We start from the raw sequence: 17,221 nt of genomic DNA on the forward strand, positions 1-17,221 counted from the left end.
ATGCCAGCTTCTGTTATTTGTGACTAATTTTAATAGGAGTTTCATTCTCTCAATTCTAGGGGTGGATTTTCTTTTGATTTTCTATTAAATGAAAATATGAAATGTTGCCAAATTGCCCCCTTAGATTTTGACATCTCTACAGAGTCTGTGTTTATATTTTTAAGAGGAGACCCATTTCACAGAGCATGCATTAAAAAGCTGTAAATTTCAAAGAAGGTTGCTATGGGATAGATCATTATGACCATCTCAGAACTGGATGGCATGGATGTGGATTTAACACTTCTTGTAGAGCTGTCGGCATGCCAGTAGCTTGGTGTAAAGGTCAAGTGTACGTGAATCCCTGCGCAGGCAGTGAAACAAGTTAAAAAATGCAGAATGACGCCTTTCTTCATTGCTCGACTTCAGGGATCGGAGTCCAAACCAGTAAATGCGAGCGTAGAACATCTTCCTCCTGGCTCTAGAAATAACCTGAATACCCAAAAAATAATGACTTCTTATGCATTTTATTAATATTTGCTTATCTTTGTTCCTTCTAATAATCAAATTAAGATTTGGGGAAGATATACGAAGCTAAAAGTCTCTAGATATGGATTTGGACCTAGCCTGTAAGAAAACAATTAGGAATATAAAATGTAGAAACATAACTCAAGTTTAGTTTTAACTTTCTCTTTTCTTCCTTCCCTCTCTCATCCTTTGATTTCAGGAGAACAGAGAAAGACACGTGGAACTTCAAGAGCAGATGTCCTGGGATACTTTGAGGAAAATGCTGATACTGGAAATTCTGTTCTCTAGTTCTCTTACTCTTGAAAATATTTCAACCACCTGTACCCAGGAAGAGCAAGCTTTTGGTGGAATCGTGTGCAATGCAGGGAAGGCTGCACATGTCAAAAATTGCAGTGAAATCTGATTCCTTTACAGTAGACTCCATCACTATGGATGACTGGGCTCCTGCTTTATGTAGTAGCAGTCTAGCATATAGAAGACATGAATCTTCTAACAAAATGAGATATTTCAAAACTCCTTATGCATTACAGAGGTTACCTCTTTCATTCATGAGCAAAGCAAGAAAGCCTTCTGCAGGATGCTCACCTGGCTGAATGGCCTCTCTATGAGTGCTTGAAGTTCTTTTACTTTTCTCACATTTTCTCTGGCGCTTGATAGGATAGCATCTGAGACTTCTTTCATACTCCGCAGCTCCGTGACTAGCTCATACAGAGGTTTACCCCAGGAGTACAGTAACATGAGTATCCACGTAATAAGGCCTTTATTCTAAGCAACCATAAGAAGCAGTCTCATTAAAATAATCATAATTCAGTGGTTTTGGTAACATGTGATCTTTGCTCAGAGCAACTGACCTAAAGAACTCTTGGTTATTCCTATGTGTATGCAGAGATTTTTGAAGGTAGTAAAAGTTGCAAAGTTATAAAATGTAAGCTATTAGTTCACACGTCACTGAATTATTAAAAACCTAGGTTATTTTACTAACTAATACTTCTGATAAGCTCTAATTTATAACATGAAGAATTATCTTTTTTCCTATGAATTTGTACCACCCACTCGGTGAGTTCTTTTATGTTTGTATATTTGCGTGAGAGAAAGCTAAGTAGTTATGGCAAGTCAGTATGTGCCTGTAACACCTGACCCAGGAAGGAGGCATTCTACCTGTGTCCACATCATTGTCACCAAGTGATTCTTTCATATTAAAGAATCAGATGAGTCATTCATATTGATTTTCAATTGGTAATTTGTTTTATGATGTTACAACAAAGAGACAATGAAGAAGACATGACATTCCTAAACAGGCTTTCTTTCCTCAGTTGATCCCAACACCAGCCCCCATGCTGGTATCAGAAGAGTCTGTCTTGTTGACATGTGTCCAGGCAGAAAATGGCACAGCGTTGTCTTTAGTAACAGCATCAGTGGGATTCACAATGGAGAGTTTTCCCACCTAGTTCACTAATACTAGCAGAATTGAGCATGAAAATCCTGGGGGCTGAAGATCTCTAGTTAATATGCCTTATTTCTTTACATCCATGAACTGTTTTAGTGGTAAAAAACAGAGAACTGAATAGGAGCACATAATGTGCTTAGCAAAATGTATGTCCATGTAGTAACTCTCAATAAACTTTAAATTTAAGCTTATTGAAAAATCACCCCCCCAAAAAAAATCCCTCCTCTTCTTCCTCTTTGACCTTTTTACTTTACTCGATTATCCTCATTATTAATGAGCTAAACAGAGGAAAAGAATGCTGGTATCATTAAGAAAGTTGTAGAGAGAGAAGATAGTATTTTAAGGGGGAATGCATGTGAAAATGTTTTAAATAATGTTAGGACAAAGATACTGCAGGAAATCAGAAAGGAGAGATTATAATGGTGAAAATTTGGAGCTGCCATAAATGACTGAGGCTTGATATGTAAACTGTGTTGTCTCAGAACAGAGGGAATCGTTGCGACCATGAGAAGCAAGGCAATGTTATATAGGCCATTCTGGGGGAGACTTACAAATTAAGAATAAAAGATGACAGAGGAGTCATTGAGAATGATGAATGAGGAGGTGTCAGAGAAGTAGAAGCAGAATCAGGAGAACCTAGAAAGGCAGACGCGCTGGCTCGAGTGGTGCAGAATAGGACTCCGTGTAGGAGTCACTAGTAACAGGGAGTACTCAAAACTGGGGTGCATTTCTTACATATTCATGAATTTTGCAATCTTTTATTTTACACATGGAAGTTCCCATTCATTTCCTGTTTTTGTACAGAATCATAGCTGCAATCCTATGTCTAATGCACTGGTTGAACTAAACTTGTCTGCATGGACAATTTATAGATCTGTTCATTTTGCCACTACAGATCTTTAGTCATCCCTTGATTTCGCTCATGCTTCATCAACTGCATAATATAATTTCTCATTAATTGCTTACAGGCTTCACTTTTTCTTCATGTTCAGTTACGATTACCTCTAATAATCTGAAGCCTGGTACCTACATTCTGTCTCATTTGATCCAGTGAAAAACCCCAGTAAAAGACTCACGTTCATGAGTTGGGCATGTTCTTTAGCTTCAGGGAGATGGAGGGTATTGGTGTGGCAGTTGTTGGAGGCATTGATATGATACGGTTTGCCCTGGGCATATCTTAAATCCTGAAATTGACCAGACAATTACTTAGGGTTTTTGCGCATTCACCAGATGAACCCATTACCAGAACATTAACATGTTGATAGATGTATAATTTTTTTAAGGGGGCATCACAAAATTTGAAAGTCATTGTTTTCCTACTTTTTCTATACATTTTCTCTATAAAAATAATTTTACATCTAACTTTTGTAAGTTCTACCCTTTCCCTTCTCTGTTATAGTATCTTTTTAAAAAAATTTTTTAGTATTTGGACCAAATATACTACATATGTATCAATATTTGGTGCTTCCCAGGTGACGGTAGTGGTAAAGAACATTCCTGCCAATGCAGGAGATATAAGAAGACTCAGGTTTGATCCCTGGTGAGGAGCATCCCTTGCAAGAGGGTACAGCAACACACTCCAGTATTCTTGCCTGGGGAATCCTATGGACAGAGGAGCCTGTTGGGCTACAGTCAGTAGAGTTGCGAGGAGGTGGACACAATTGAAGTGACTTAGAATGCATGCATGCACCTATATTTAACCATTTAACCTCTTGTTTACTGTGGGGTAGAGCCAAAATATTCCCTTATAAGGAGTTATATGATAATGACTTTGACTTATCTCTGAATCTGCACAACAATTAGCTTAGTGTTCATCCCAGGTGCAGAATACAATGTTGTTTATGGTGACAAAATGGTACAACAGAAAAACATAGCATAAAGTTATAGGAAATACCAAGCAATGGACTGAGAATAATAAGAATAGAAAAATCTAGCTAACACATTGATTGATAGAGAAAAAATAATCTTTAGCAAAAGTTATGAATATTTAAAGAGATTACTTGGAAGAGTTGGGGGAAAAAATGGATGGTCAAAAATGAAGGATGAAACAAAAACTAATGAGTAAAAAGAACTGTGTGAATTTAATAGAAACCTTTAGCACTGACTTTTATTAGCTGTCTGTTCTACTGGCTGTTCCTTTATTGACCTAAAAGAACTAACATACAACTTTCAAATACCTTCATCAGAAAGAGAATAGTTGTTTCCAATTGTAAACTCTGCTTCTATTGTAGCTTGAAACCTATTCACTGCAAATCTTAAAACAATAACTTGTAGCATTAAAAAAAACTACCAGCATTCATTTTTGTGACCGGGATTCAGCTTTGTTTAACATGTTCCATCCACCTAGTTCACTGCAGAGCAGTTCTCATTTATTGGCTATTTACTCTGAGCCTGGAGAAGAAAGCCCAGAGAGACACTGAAGGGCCAGAAATTCAACATGCTTCCTTTTCACTAGCCCCACCTAAAAGTGCGTTATGTCAGGTAGTATTATGGACTGAATGTGTGTTCTTCAAATTCATGTGTTAGAGCCCGAACTGCCAAAGTACTGTGTTTTTAAAAGGGTTCCAACTTTTTGGGACCCCATGGACTGTAGCCCACCAGACTCCTCTGTCCATGAGATTTCTCAGGCAACAATACTGGAGGGGCTTCCTTTTCCCTTCTCGAGGGAATCTTCCAGACCCAGGGGTAGAACCCAGGTCTCTCCCACTGCAGGCAGATTCTTTACCATCTGAGCCACCAGCAAAGCCCATTAAGGTTAAATGAGCTCTTAGGGTGGAACACTCATCCAATAGGTTTACTGTCTCCATGAAGCGACACACCAGAGAATTTTCTCTTCTGTCTCTGTGTCTGTGTGTCCTTTCCTCTGTCCGTCTTTCCCACCCCCACCCTGTGTGAGGACACACGGAGAAGCCATCCTGGGAAGAAAGAGTTCTCAGCAGAGACTCACCTTACTGGTGCCCTGATTTGGGACTTCTAGCCCCCAGAGCTGTGAGGAAATAAATTTCTGGTGTTTATTCCACTGAGTCTATTGTATTCTTTTATGGCATTCCTAGCTGACAAATACAAAATCATTTATTTTGGAAATTTAAAAAAGAAAATGAATGAAGGAAATTGAAAAAGTTATTGCACTTCTTAGGAATCTTTGAGATTTCACAAAACTGGTTTTCTTCGATTTCCACATCTTCTCAGCTGATGGCTTCTTTGACCTAGAGAGTGTTATTTGAAGTTTGGTTGATGCAGCCCTCTTGTTTAAAGACAGTATAGCCCAGTTACTTACACCAAGGTTCCTTTTGGGGGCTTGTCGACCTAAAATCCATGGGGTTGCAAAGGCAGACATGACTTAACAACTAAACCACGACCACCACAGTACTTACAAAGTCATCGAACATTTTCGCAGAATGGTTATACATGTCGTTGGACAGGATGGTGGCACGGATAAACAGATCCCTAAGGGCAGTCCGGCAGAGTTCATCCCCCTCAGGACAGAGGTCCGGGCATGGGCTGCCTTGGCACAGGAGCAGATTTGACATGACCAGCAGCAGGAGCAGGCAGGACCCTGCTAAAATAAAAACATGAGCCATTCTGAGATAATCTAGTCACCTGAGGTTATCAAATCCATCCTGTGGAGGGAAGCCTTCTCTTTCCCTGTTGCTCTGAGCAGGAGTTGGTGCTGTAGTAGCTGAGATGGGGAAGAAGGAGTGCCTTCTGTGTGAATTTAGATGGATGATGATATTTGCACAGATAGATAGTTGGAGAAGTAGGTTACTCCCTGCATTTTTGTATTGCTCCCAGAGGTACTTGTGTGCTCTGCAAACATTTGGAACTTAATTCTGAGCCAGAGTGTTTAGGCCATTCTTTTAAGACAGTTTAATGTTGGGACTCTGCAGGCTCTCAGCAGAGAGGCCCTCTAGGAGTTTGTAATTTTTTCACTCTACATTGACTAATGCTTGAATTTTAGACACTGAAATGACAAGAAGTGTACAGTTGATCTGTGTGGTTTACCATCATGCTGGGGTAAGAGTAAACACATGACTGACAGATCACTACTATTGAGTACAGAGAGAATACTAAGAGAAAAAGGACACTGTACCTTGGATCTGCTAACTCACCTTCGTAACCGCATGCATGTCTTTGATACTTTCCCAGAAGCTTTAAAACATCTTAAAAGTTGTGTTTCACAGTAACCCTGTGAGATAGCCTTCATCTTCACTATGATTATCAAGTTATGTTAATGAAGATGCGATGACCTGGAGAGGGCAAGTAACTTTCCCCAGGTCCCATTATTAGCAGATGAAGGAGACTGGGCACCAATACAGTCATCTGTGCACTTCCTGATGTCACATCACACATGCCTGTGGGCTCCCGGTCTGTGTGTGTGTAACCAGGACCACATCAGGAGCTGTGATGACTCAGCTTAAAGCGAGAAATATTTTGTCTTTGACTGCAAAACAGCAATGACCCTAGAACATTGGTTTTATCCATTTGTTCTGCTCTGTCTATAAAACACTCACTCTTAAAGTCTTTGACAATTATCAGTGTGGGGGCCTGGTTCTCCTGGCTAGCCTTGCTTCTAGGCACCTTGACAGCTCTTCTACTCTTATGCATCTTTAATCTTCTCATTACATTTGTTTCTTCAAGAAAATGGCAGGTAAATCTCCAGATGGTCATCCAAGAATCTTGCCTCTCAGCACCCAGCACCCCGTCACTGGCTCTGCGGACACAGCCTGGCCTTTCCCGACTGTGATATTTTAGGGAGAAAATCCATCTGTCTGGTCAGGAGCACATCCTGACAATCCATGGGGCTTAGGTTTTGAACCATCTCCCAGAATCCCCTCTTTGATAGTAGAACTAGACCTTCAGGCTTCCATGATGTATTTTAATATTTCAGAAATTATTCCTGGCCCTACCTTTGGCCAACAGAAGCATAAAATCATAGACTCTTGCAAGTGTGATTTTAATATTACTTTTTCTGTCCGTCCTTTGTAAGTAAGCAGAATTTAAGACTGAAGTGAGGAAAACTGAGTTTGGACAAGAGAACTGATAAAACAGGAATTTTATCCTCCTGAATGAGATCTGAACATGATTCTTTTTCCCATTTACCAGAAGAGTGGTAATTTAATTAAGGATAAGATATCAGCATTTACGAGCTTTTCTCTGCTCTTAGTTAGTTTGAGGGGGCATGGTATCTAAGAATAAAATGGTTATTTAAAATTAGGTGATGAAAATCAAAGAACTGGTTCTCAAAACGAAGACATATAAGTTGGAGAGATTTGGGTCCATCTCTCTCATCAACTGAAGAGCTTATTGTGACAGGCAAGGAGAATAATAGCTTGCATAACATAGACGTATTTGTGCGCATATATTTCTGTGCATGTTTACATGTATTATGCATAAATATACACTTAATTCCTACATGGAACTTTGGACCTTATGAAATTCAATTCTGTTAAGGGCAGTAAACATATCTGAATACCCTAATTCCTAAAGTAATTGATCATTTATTGGTCAATGACTAACTATATGATTTCTTTCTGTGTTAAAATGTGATTTGTGTGTTTACTTTGGTAGCATATATATTAAAAAATTGGAATAATACTGAGAAGATTAGAATGGCCCCTGACCAAGGATGACATACTAATTTGTGAGGCATTGCATGTTTTTTCTATAACAGCTTTGAGAGGCAGGATGTGAAGGAAGGTGGGAAGGAAGTTCAAGAGCAAGGGGACATAAGTAAACCTATGGCTGATTCATGGTGTTTGGCCGAAAGCAGTACAGTATTGTAAAGCAATTACCTTCAATTAAACATCAATAAATTTAATTATTAAAACTGTTATTGGGGATCATATAACAGGTTCAGATATCCATTGTATGACTAAAGAGGATCTGACTGGAAACTGATGGTGTCAATTATCATTGGTTAGTGATTCATTAACTTTATAGGTGAATGAGAAAAGTCAACTAACAAACACTATTATCTGTGGCTCAGTGTCACAGTAAGCTATAAGCCTTGTCTGCGTTCGCCTTTAGGTGGTGTAGTGCCCCAACTTTGAAACTGAGGCCGTTCCCAGAAGCACACAGTCATGAGTCCTGCCCAGGGTTTCTGTTCCTGATGCTGGAGGCTTCTGTTTGTGGTCCACTAGGTCCGAAACTTTCTTTCCTGAGCTTTCTCTGGTTCTATCATGTGCACAAGTCTTTCTATTTTGGTTGTCTAATTTGATCCTCTTATTCTTTTGATCAGACTACCTAGTCTCTTTACGATTTACTTTTCAGACTCTTTTGTGCTTTGATTTTTCTGATGCTCATTAGTGTATTTGCTTCCTTGTCTACATCTCCAAGTAGTTTTCAGTATCTTCAATATACCCTACCCTATTCTCTTATTGTCTGGATTTTGGCTTTTAACATCAGCATATTTTTATGAACTTCACTTTCTTTCTGATGCAGTTTCTGGTATACAGCTTAAGCTGGTTGGCTCCCATCTGGCTTGTTTGTGTTGTCTCCAAAAATTAGAGAACTCTGCTTTCTTTCTAGGCAATACTGCCCCTTCTTTTGATACCATTGCTAATTTTCTGTGATTTTAGTTCTTGTCTCATAAGATTTGTCTTTCTCAATCTACTGTCACTTGAGTACTAAGTGTTTCTACGTTGGTATTACTATTTTAAATAAATATCAACCTAGTATAACAGAGACTAAAAAGGGAAAACAATTAATAGTATTAGTAATAATGCATCCCCCAAAATTATAATCCAGTAATGCTCCCAGTTTTAAATGTCTTTCTATCTATGTATTATTGAGGTCCTCTACTCATTTTTCCTTACTAGGTGTTTAAATTTTGAAATAGATTGCAGAAAACAATGGAGTGGAAAATTCTGAAAACTTTAAACCTTGGATTTTTAGATGCCTCAAGATTAAGTGTGTAATTATTAGTTTTTTATAGTTAGTAGGGCTATTCTTAGCACATATAACTCAATGTAGGGTGATTACTATTGAGTGAAGGATGTATACTGTGAACTGCAATCACCAATCAGGTGATTGGAGACAAAGAAAGAAATGTCAGGAAGACATAGGCTTCTGTTTTGGAAAGAAAAACTTACCGTGTCTGTTTTTGGTCTAATCTTCAGATTTTTCAAAGCACTTACTCTTCCTTTGCTACTTTAATAATTTGGCTTGTTTGATTTTCTTTCCTACTGAATTGCATGAGTCACTTATATATACTTGGATATGAAGCCCTTACCAAATATGTGATTTGAAATTTTTTTTTTCATTCCATAGGTTGTCATTTAATTTTATTGATGGCTTCTTTTACTATGCACAAGGTATTGAGTTTGATGTGGTCCCACTAGTTTATTTTTTCAGCTCTTCCCTTTGCTTTTGTTGACTGATTTATTTGAGCTGCTTGTATTTTGTAAAGCAATCCTTTATCAGTTGTTTTATTTGCTATTATATTCTCCCATTATTACCAAAAGACACAGACCGGATGAATGGATACAAAAACAAGACCCATATATATGCTGTCTACAAGAGACCCACTGCAGTCCTAGAGACACATACAGACTGAAAGTGAGAGGATGGATAAAGATATTCCATGCAAATGGAATTTAAAAGAAAGCTGGATCGGCAATTCTCATATCAGAAAAAACAGACCTTGAAATAAAAGCTATTATAAGAGATAAAGAAGGACACTACCAAATGATTAAGGGATCAGTCCAAGAAAAAGGCATAACAATTTAAATATTTATGTACCCAACATAGGAGCACCTCAATACATAAGGTAAACACTAACTGACACAAAATGGGAAATTGACAGTAATACAATAATAGTAGGTGTTAACACTCCACCTCTACCAAAGGACAGATCTTCAAAACAGAATATTAATAAGGAAACATAAGCCTAAAAGGAACTATTAGAGCAAACAGACCTAATTGATATCCTCAGCACATTCCGTCCAAATGCAGAAGAATATACTTTCTTCTCAATTGCACATGGAACATTTTCCTCATCTTGGGTCACAAATCAAACCTCAGTAAATTTAAAGAAATTGAAATTATATCAAGCATTTTCTCTGACCACAACAATATGACACTAGATATCGATTATATGGGGGAAAAAAAAACAAAACTTTAAAAAACACAAATACATGGAGATTCAGCAACACATTTCTAAATAATAAACAGGTTACTGAAGAAATAAGGGAAATCAAAACATTCCTAGAAACAAAGAACAATGAGAACATGATGATCTAAAACCTATAGGATGCAACAAAAGCAGTTCTAAGAGGGAAGGTTATAGCAACACAAATCCTACCTCAAGAATCACATTAAAAAGACAACATAACTTTACATATCTTTAATGCTTTTTAAATTTCTCTTGTCATTGTCTTAAAGGTTTTGTATAAAATCTTTCAACACCTTGCTTACATTTATTTCTAAGTGTTTTATCTTTTTCTGATGCAATAGTAAATGGGATTGTTTTCTTTATTCCACTTTCTGAGAGTTGTTGATATACAGGTAGGCAACTGAGTTTCATATATTGGAGTATAGTAAACATAATGTATGCTACATCTTTAAAGAATAGACATTTTCCCACAAATAAGACATACAGATGATCAAGAAGTACATGACAAGATTCTCAGCATCACTGATAATCAAAGGAAATGCAGATCAAAAGCACAAGAGCTATCACCTCATACCTGTTTGAATGGCTAGTACCAAAAAAGTAAGAAATGACAAATATTATTGAGGATGAGGAGAAAAAGGAGTGCTTATGCACTGTTGGTAGGGATGTATACTGGTGCATGGAAAAATACTGTGGAGGTTCCTCAAGAAATTTAAAGGAGAACTGTTATGTGATTCATTATCCCGCTTCTGGATATATAGTCAAAGGAAATGAAATCATTGTCTCAAAGAGAGATCTGTATTCCCATGGTCATTGCAGCATTTTTCACAGTAGCCTTGGTATAGACACAACCTGAGTATCTTCCAACAGGTGAATAGATTAAAACAATGTGATGTGACATATATAGGTAAATATTATTTAGCCACTAGAAAAAGAAAGAAATCCTTCCATTTGTGGCAACATGGATGTAACTGGAGGGCATTACGCTAAGTGAACTAAGTCAGGAAGACAAATACCATATGAGCTCAATTATAAGGAATCTCAAAAAAAAAAAAAAAAAAAAAAAAAACGGATGGAACTCAGAGTAGAAAAATGATTGCCAAAGACTGGATGGTAGGGGAAATAGGGAGAGATTTTTAAAGGTTATATATTTTCATATGTAAAAAATTAATAAGGTCAAGGATCTAACTTTGAGCTTCATGATCTAATCATGAGATCTAATCATGGGTTTGAACAAGCTCTGGGAGTTGGTTATGGATAAGGAAGCCTGTGTTGCTGCAGTCCATAAGGTCACAAAGAATTGGACATGACTGAGCAACTGAACTGAACTGAAGATCTAATCTATAACATGGTTACTGTAACTAATAAGATTGTGTTGTATTTTTGAAATTGTCAGAGAGACTGGACATCATCGAGTGGCATCACTGATTTGATGGACAGAGCTTAGGTAAGCTCTGGGAGTCAGGGATGGGCAGGGAAGCCTGGCGTGCTGCAGTCCATGGGGTCTCAAAGAGTCGGACAAGACTGAATGACTGACTCAACTGAAGAGAGTGGAACTTACCTGTGTACTCCTCAAAAAGCAAAAGTTAAACATGTGTGGTGATGGCAATGTTACTTAATAGAAAGGGAAGCTTGTTTCTAATACATGCACAAATGGGGATGGACAAGATGACGGAGGGATATGTAGAAGTGGGGTACACCTCTCTTCACCGATGCATCAAGAACGTCTAAAGACACAGCAGTTCTCACAGAAGACCAGGTGAATACTGGCAGGACTCCCTGACTACTGAGAAAGAATGTCTGGATCCACACAGAACTCGGTAGGAGAAAGGAAAGAAGGGGCAAGGAGGAAGGGGAAAGAAGGAGGAGAGCACGTGGGACCAGCCTGCACCTGGGGCTGAGGGAGCTGAAGTGCAGGGGAGAGATCCCCGAGTCCATGGCCGTCCACTGAAATGGGGGGAGTCATTTGAAGCTGTTTGGGAGTGAACTAACTAACCTGTGACCATCTGAAAGGAGTGAGAACCACATAGACAAGCCATGCTGCAGCCTTTCATACCTTGGACAGGGTTGTAAGTCCACTGGTGTCCATGGAAGCTGGGAGCTGGAGCCATGGGGATTGCAGAATGATCCCAGGGTGGAGACTCCTGTTGACTGTGGGGAAACAGCCAGATGGGATGGGATGGAGGAAATCTGCTGCATTGAATGCTTCTTAAGGAAAGCCATGAGGCCATAAAAGTAGGGTTCAACTGCCTGTGGAGTAGAGCTATCTCTTTCTCCATGCTGGTACCTGTAGGTTGAGCTATAGAGAAAGACTTCAGTGAGGGTGTTCCTTGAGTGCCTGATGCACTAAGCAATGGAGAGTTTTGAATGTCTATATACCCTACCCTTTTCTCTGTCTAAAATTTGGTTTTTAGCATCTTGATTTTTTTTATAGATTTATTTATTTTAATTGAAGGCTAAACTTTGCAATATTGTAGTGGTTTTGCCATACATTGACATGAATCCGCCACGGGTGAACATAAATGTCTTCTGGTAGAGTTTCTGGTTTACAAATTAAACTAATTCCTCACATCTGATTTGTTGTTGGTGTTTCAAGAAACTTTGAGAACCTTCCTTCCTCTCAAGGCAATATTCCCCTTTACTTTGCTACCATTGCTGACTTCCCATACTTTCACTTCTTGCCCAATATATTCTGTCTTTCTCTACTCACTATAAATTTATCAGTAGATGTCCCTATGTTGGTATTAATATATATAATAAATTATTAACCTGATGCAGTAGAGAATCAAAAGGGATACAGTTACAACAACAATAATAAATTACCTCAAAATTATAATCCATGAATGCTCCCATTTAAAACTGATTTTCTATCTATATATTATTGAGGTCTCTTAACTCATTTTCCTTACTAGATGACTGAATTTTGAAATGAAATATAGAAAACAATGGATGGTAAACTCTGGAAATTCCCTTCCTTTTGCTATGCTCATTAATAAGTATGCAAATATTAGTTTTTTTCTCCCAGTGGGGCTGTTCTTAATACATATTATAGCTCAGTGTGGGGTATTGCTATTGACTGAAGAATGTACACTATGAACTGTAATTGTCAAGCAAGTGAGTGAAGATGAAGAAATTAATGCCAGGAAGGCACAAGCTTTTGTTTTTCTAGAAGGAAAACCTTGCTGTGTCTCTCATCTACAGTCTAATCTTCAGATTTATTGAAACTCTTATTTTTCTTAGGCTCCATTAAAATTTTGGATTATTTGGTGTTTTTTGCCCATGAGTTGTATGTCTCATGTATTTTTGGATATTAAGCCCTTATCAAATATTTGAGTTGGAAATATTTTCTGTCAATCTGTAAGTTGCCATTTGATTTTGCTGATATTCCTTTGGAGTTAGATGTGGTCCCACTGGTTTGTTTTTGGAGTTGTTGCTTTGCTTTTGGTGTGAAACACAAAAACTCATTGCAAAGACCAATGGCAGGAAGATTATCTCAATGCCTTCTTCTAGGAGTTTAATAGCTTAAAGTCTTATGTTCAACTTTTTAATCCCTTTTTAATTGATTTTTGCGTATGGTAAAACACAGGGGCACAGTTTCGTTTTTTCGTAGCACTATCAAGTTTTCCCAGTACCATTTTTGAAGAGCTTGTCCTTTCCCCACTGGATAGTCTTGGCTCCTTTTTCATAAGCTAACCAACAATATATGGGTGTGCCTTTCTATCTGGCTTCACCGTTCTGCTTTGTTGATCTATGTATCTGTTTTTCTGCCAGAAGCAAATCATTCTGTTTTGATTACTATAGCTTTCTAATACAATTTAAAATCAGCAACCCTAGTCTTGAACTTTGTTCTTATTTCTCAAGATCACTCTGACTCTTTGGTGTTTGGTGATTTAATACAGCTGAATAAATGAAGAGATTGAAAAGGTACACAGAAGAACTATACAAAAAAATATCTTAATGACCTTGATAATCACAATGGTGTATTTTCTCACTCAGAGCCAGACATTCTGGAATGTGAAGTCCAGTGGGTCTTAAAAAGCACTGCTGCCCATAAAGCTAGTGGAGGTGATAGAATGCCAGCAAAGCTATTTAAAATCCTAAAAGATGATGGTATTAAAGTGCTTCACTCAATATGTCAGAAAATTTGGAAAACCCAGCAGTGACCAGAGGACTTGAAATGGTCAGTCCTCATCCCAGTTCCTAAGAAGGGCAGTATTAAAGAATGTTCAAGCCACTGAACAGTTGCACTCATCTCCCATGCTAGTAACTTTATGCTCAAAATCCTCCAGCCTAGGCTTCAGCATTATGTGAACATAGAAATTCCAGATGTTCAAGCTCGGTTTAGCAAAGGCAGAGGAACCAGAGATCAAATTGCCAACATTTGCTGGAACATAGAAAAAGCAAGGGAATTCCAGAAAAATATCTACTTCATTGACCTCACCAAACTGTGTGGATCACAACAAAGTGGAAAACTCTTAAGGAGATGGGAATACAAGACCAAACTTACCTTTCTTCTGAGAAACCTGTATGCAGTTCAAAAAGCAACAGTTAGAAGCAGACGAAGAATGATAAACTGGTTCTAAATTGGTGAAGGAGTCCATCAATGCTGTATATTGTCACCCTGCTGATTTAGCTTATATGCAGAGCACATGCGAAATGCTGGACTAGATGAGTCCTAAAGGCTGGAATAAAGATTGCCGAGAGAAGTAACAACAACCTCAGATATGTGAATGATACCACTCTAATGGCAGAAAGTGAAGACGATTTAAAGAGCCTCTTGATGAGGGTGAAAGAAGAGAGTGAAAAAACTGGCTTAAAACTCAATATCAAAAAAGCTAAGATCATGGCATCTGGTCCCACCACTTCCATGGCAAATAGAAGGGGGAAAGGTGGAAGCAGTGACAGATTTCCTCTTCTTGGGCTCTAAAATCACTGTGGATGGTGACTGCAGTCATGAAATTAGAAAATGATTCCTTCTTGGCAGGAAAACTATGACAAGGCTAGACAGTGTTTTAAAAGCAAAAACCTCACTTTGCCGACAGAGGTCTGTATAGTCAAGGCTATGCTCTTTCCAGTAGTCATGTATGCATGTAAGAGCTGGACAGACAATAAAGAATGCACAGTGTGAAGAATTGATGTTTTTGAACTGTGATGCTGTAGAAGACTCTTGAAAGTCCTTTGGACAGCAAGGAGATCAAACCAGTGAACCTTAAAGGAAATCAACCCCAAATACTCTTTGGAAGGACTGATGCTGAAGCTGTAGCTCCAATACGTTGACCCCCTAATGTGAACAACTGACTCATTGGAAAGATCCTGATGCTGGGAAGGAATGAAGGCAGAAGAAAAAGAGGCTGACAGTGGATGAGATGATTGGCTGGCATCACCAATTCAATGGGCATGAACTTGGGCAAGTTCTAGGAGATGGTAATGGACAGGGAAGTCTGGCATACTGCAGTCCCTGGAGTCACCAAGAGTCAGACACGACCTGGAAACTGAACAACAGTCTTATACAAGAATTTTTTTTCTTTTTTGTGAAAAATGCCTCAGAATTTTGAAAGAGACTGCAGTGAATATGTAGATAGCTTTGGGTAGTATGGATGTATTAACTGTTAATTTTTCGAGTCACATAAATATTAAATATTTTCCTTTTGTGTCTTTTAAACATTTCTTTCATGAGTGTCTTGAATGTTTTCATACATAGACTTTCAGCACCTTGCTTAAATTTATTTCAAGTATTTTATTTTTTTATGCAATTGTAAATGGGATTATTTGTATTTCTGTAATTTTTTTGTGTGTGGTTAGGTAACTGAGTTTTATATATTCAAATACAGTATAAAAAATGCATGCTATTTTTTACAGAATAGACAAATTTCCCCCTAAATAAGACATATGTAATGACCAAGAAGCATATGCCAAGATGCTCAACGTCATTATCAGGGAATGCAAATCAAAAGTACAACAAATACAACTGAAAGTGTAACAGGCAGGAAGACCAGGGGTCTCCAAACGGAGGAAAGAGGCTGCAAGTGCCAGACATTTTCATCTCTCTTAAGCAGCAGGAGGAAACAAACCAGCGATATTTTTTCTTCTCTATACAAATTTAAAAGGAGGTTTCTCTTAAAGTGCTGTGTTGCCATGACACCTGGTTTCACCTGAAGCTAACCACTCTCAAACCTTGAGTTAATCAATACTTCTTTTTCTTATGGAAATGTTGTCTTCAGCTATGACTCTATCTTCAAGTTGGTTCTGCCAAATGGCCCAACCCACTTACTCAGATTGTGAGTGACTATATAACAATAACGTATCCTGCCTGAGGACAGTCTTTGGATTAAACCCTCTGGCTAATTCTGTTATCTTAAAACATAAATTATGGGAGTAGGTCTGGTCTTTACAAGGATGTATCCTGCCTGAGGACAATCTTTGGATTAAACCTTCTGGCCAACTCTGTTATCTTAAAATGTAAATTATGGGAGTAGGTCTGGTGTGGTCTTTACAACCTCCAGACATTCTTTGGATTCATTGGAGAGTATATAACTCTATCGCTAATACTAGCAAAGGGGTACTCTTTTGCCCCCTTCTGATGCCTATGTCAGAAGCTTTCTCTATCTGCTTTATACTTTAATAAAACTTTATTACACAAAAGCTCTGAGCGATCCAGTCTGGTCTCTGGCCCTGGATTGAATTCATCTCCTCCGGAGGCCAAGAATCCCGCATCTCATCGTTCAGCAACAACCTTTCATCTTGGGGCCTTGTCCGGGATCCTTCAGGACAAGGTAAGGATGCTTGGAGCTCTAGTTCTTTGTTCTCCTAGCGAACACGTTTTCCACTGTACTTTACTAACTCTACGGTGTGCTTGTGTGAATGAATGAAACGCCCTGCGTGAAGCAAGTGAGGAGCCCTGCTCTGCAGTTCCGTGGTGACCTCATAAGGCTTATGGCAGAAACATGTCAGAGGTTTATACCGACCTGCCAATGTCAAGAGGCAACCAATGTCTCCTTCTAGAACAGACCAGAAATGGGCAAAGTGTGTGGACCGACCTCTCCTTTCTCAGTCAAACTTTTCGGTCTCTTTGACCATTTCATAACTCCTTGGGAACTAGAAGTACTAACCTAATCTATCGGATCATAGGCTTTCAAGGGGCTTGTGATCTATGTTGA

General features: G+C 38.5%; 1 protein-coding gene and 1 non-coding gene across 2 annotated transcripts; one reads left to right on the forward strand and one right to left on the reverse strand.

The window, feature by feature from the left end:
- Positions 1-273: 273 nt before the first annotated feature.
- Positions 274-12,295, reverse strand: LOC133059158 (placental prolactin-related protein 4-like). The gene is made up of 5 exons (XM_061146191.1): positions 12,121-12,295; positions 5,326-5,507; positions 3,028-3,135; positions 1,090-1,269; positions 274-468 (listed from the first exon to the last, which is right to left on the reverse strand). Exons 1-5 carry the CDS (start codon positions 12,293-12,295, stop codon positions 274-276), a joined length of 840 nt encoding a protein of 279 aa, XP_061002174.1.
- LOC133060017 (U6 spliceosomal RNA) lies at positions 7,502-7,612 on the forward strand. Its single transcript, XR_009693686.1, has one exon. It is a non-coding gene; the product is annotated as a U6 spliceosomal RNA (small nuclear RNA).
- Positions 12,296-17,221: the final 4,926 nt, after the last annotated feature.

Source organism: Dama dama, chromosome 7, assembly GCF_033118175.1.
Source record: "Dama dama isolate Ldn47 chromosome 7, ASM3311817v1, whole genome shotgun sequence".
NCBI classification, from domain to species: Eukaryota; Metazoa; Chordata; class Mammalia; order Artiodactyla; family Cervidae; genus Dama; species Dama dama.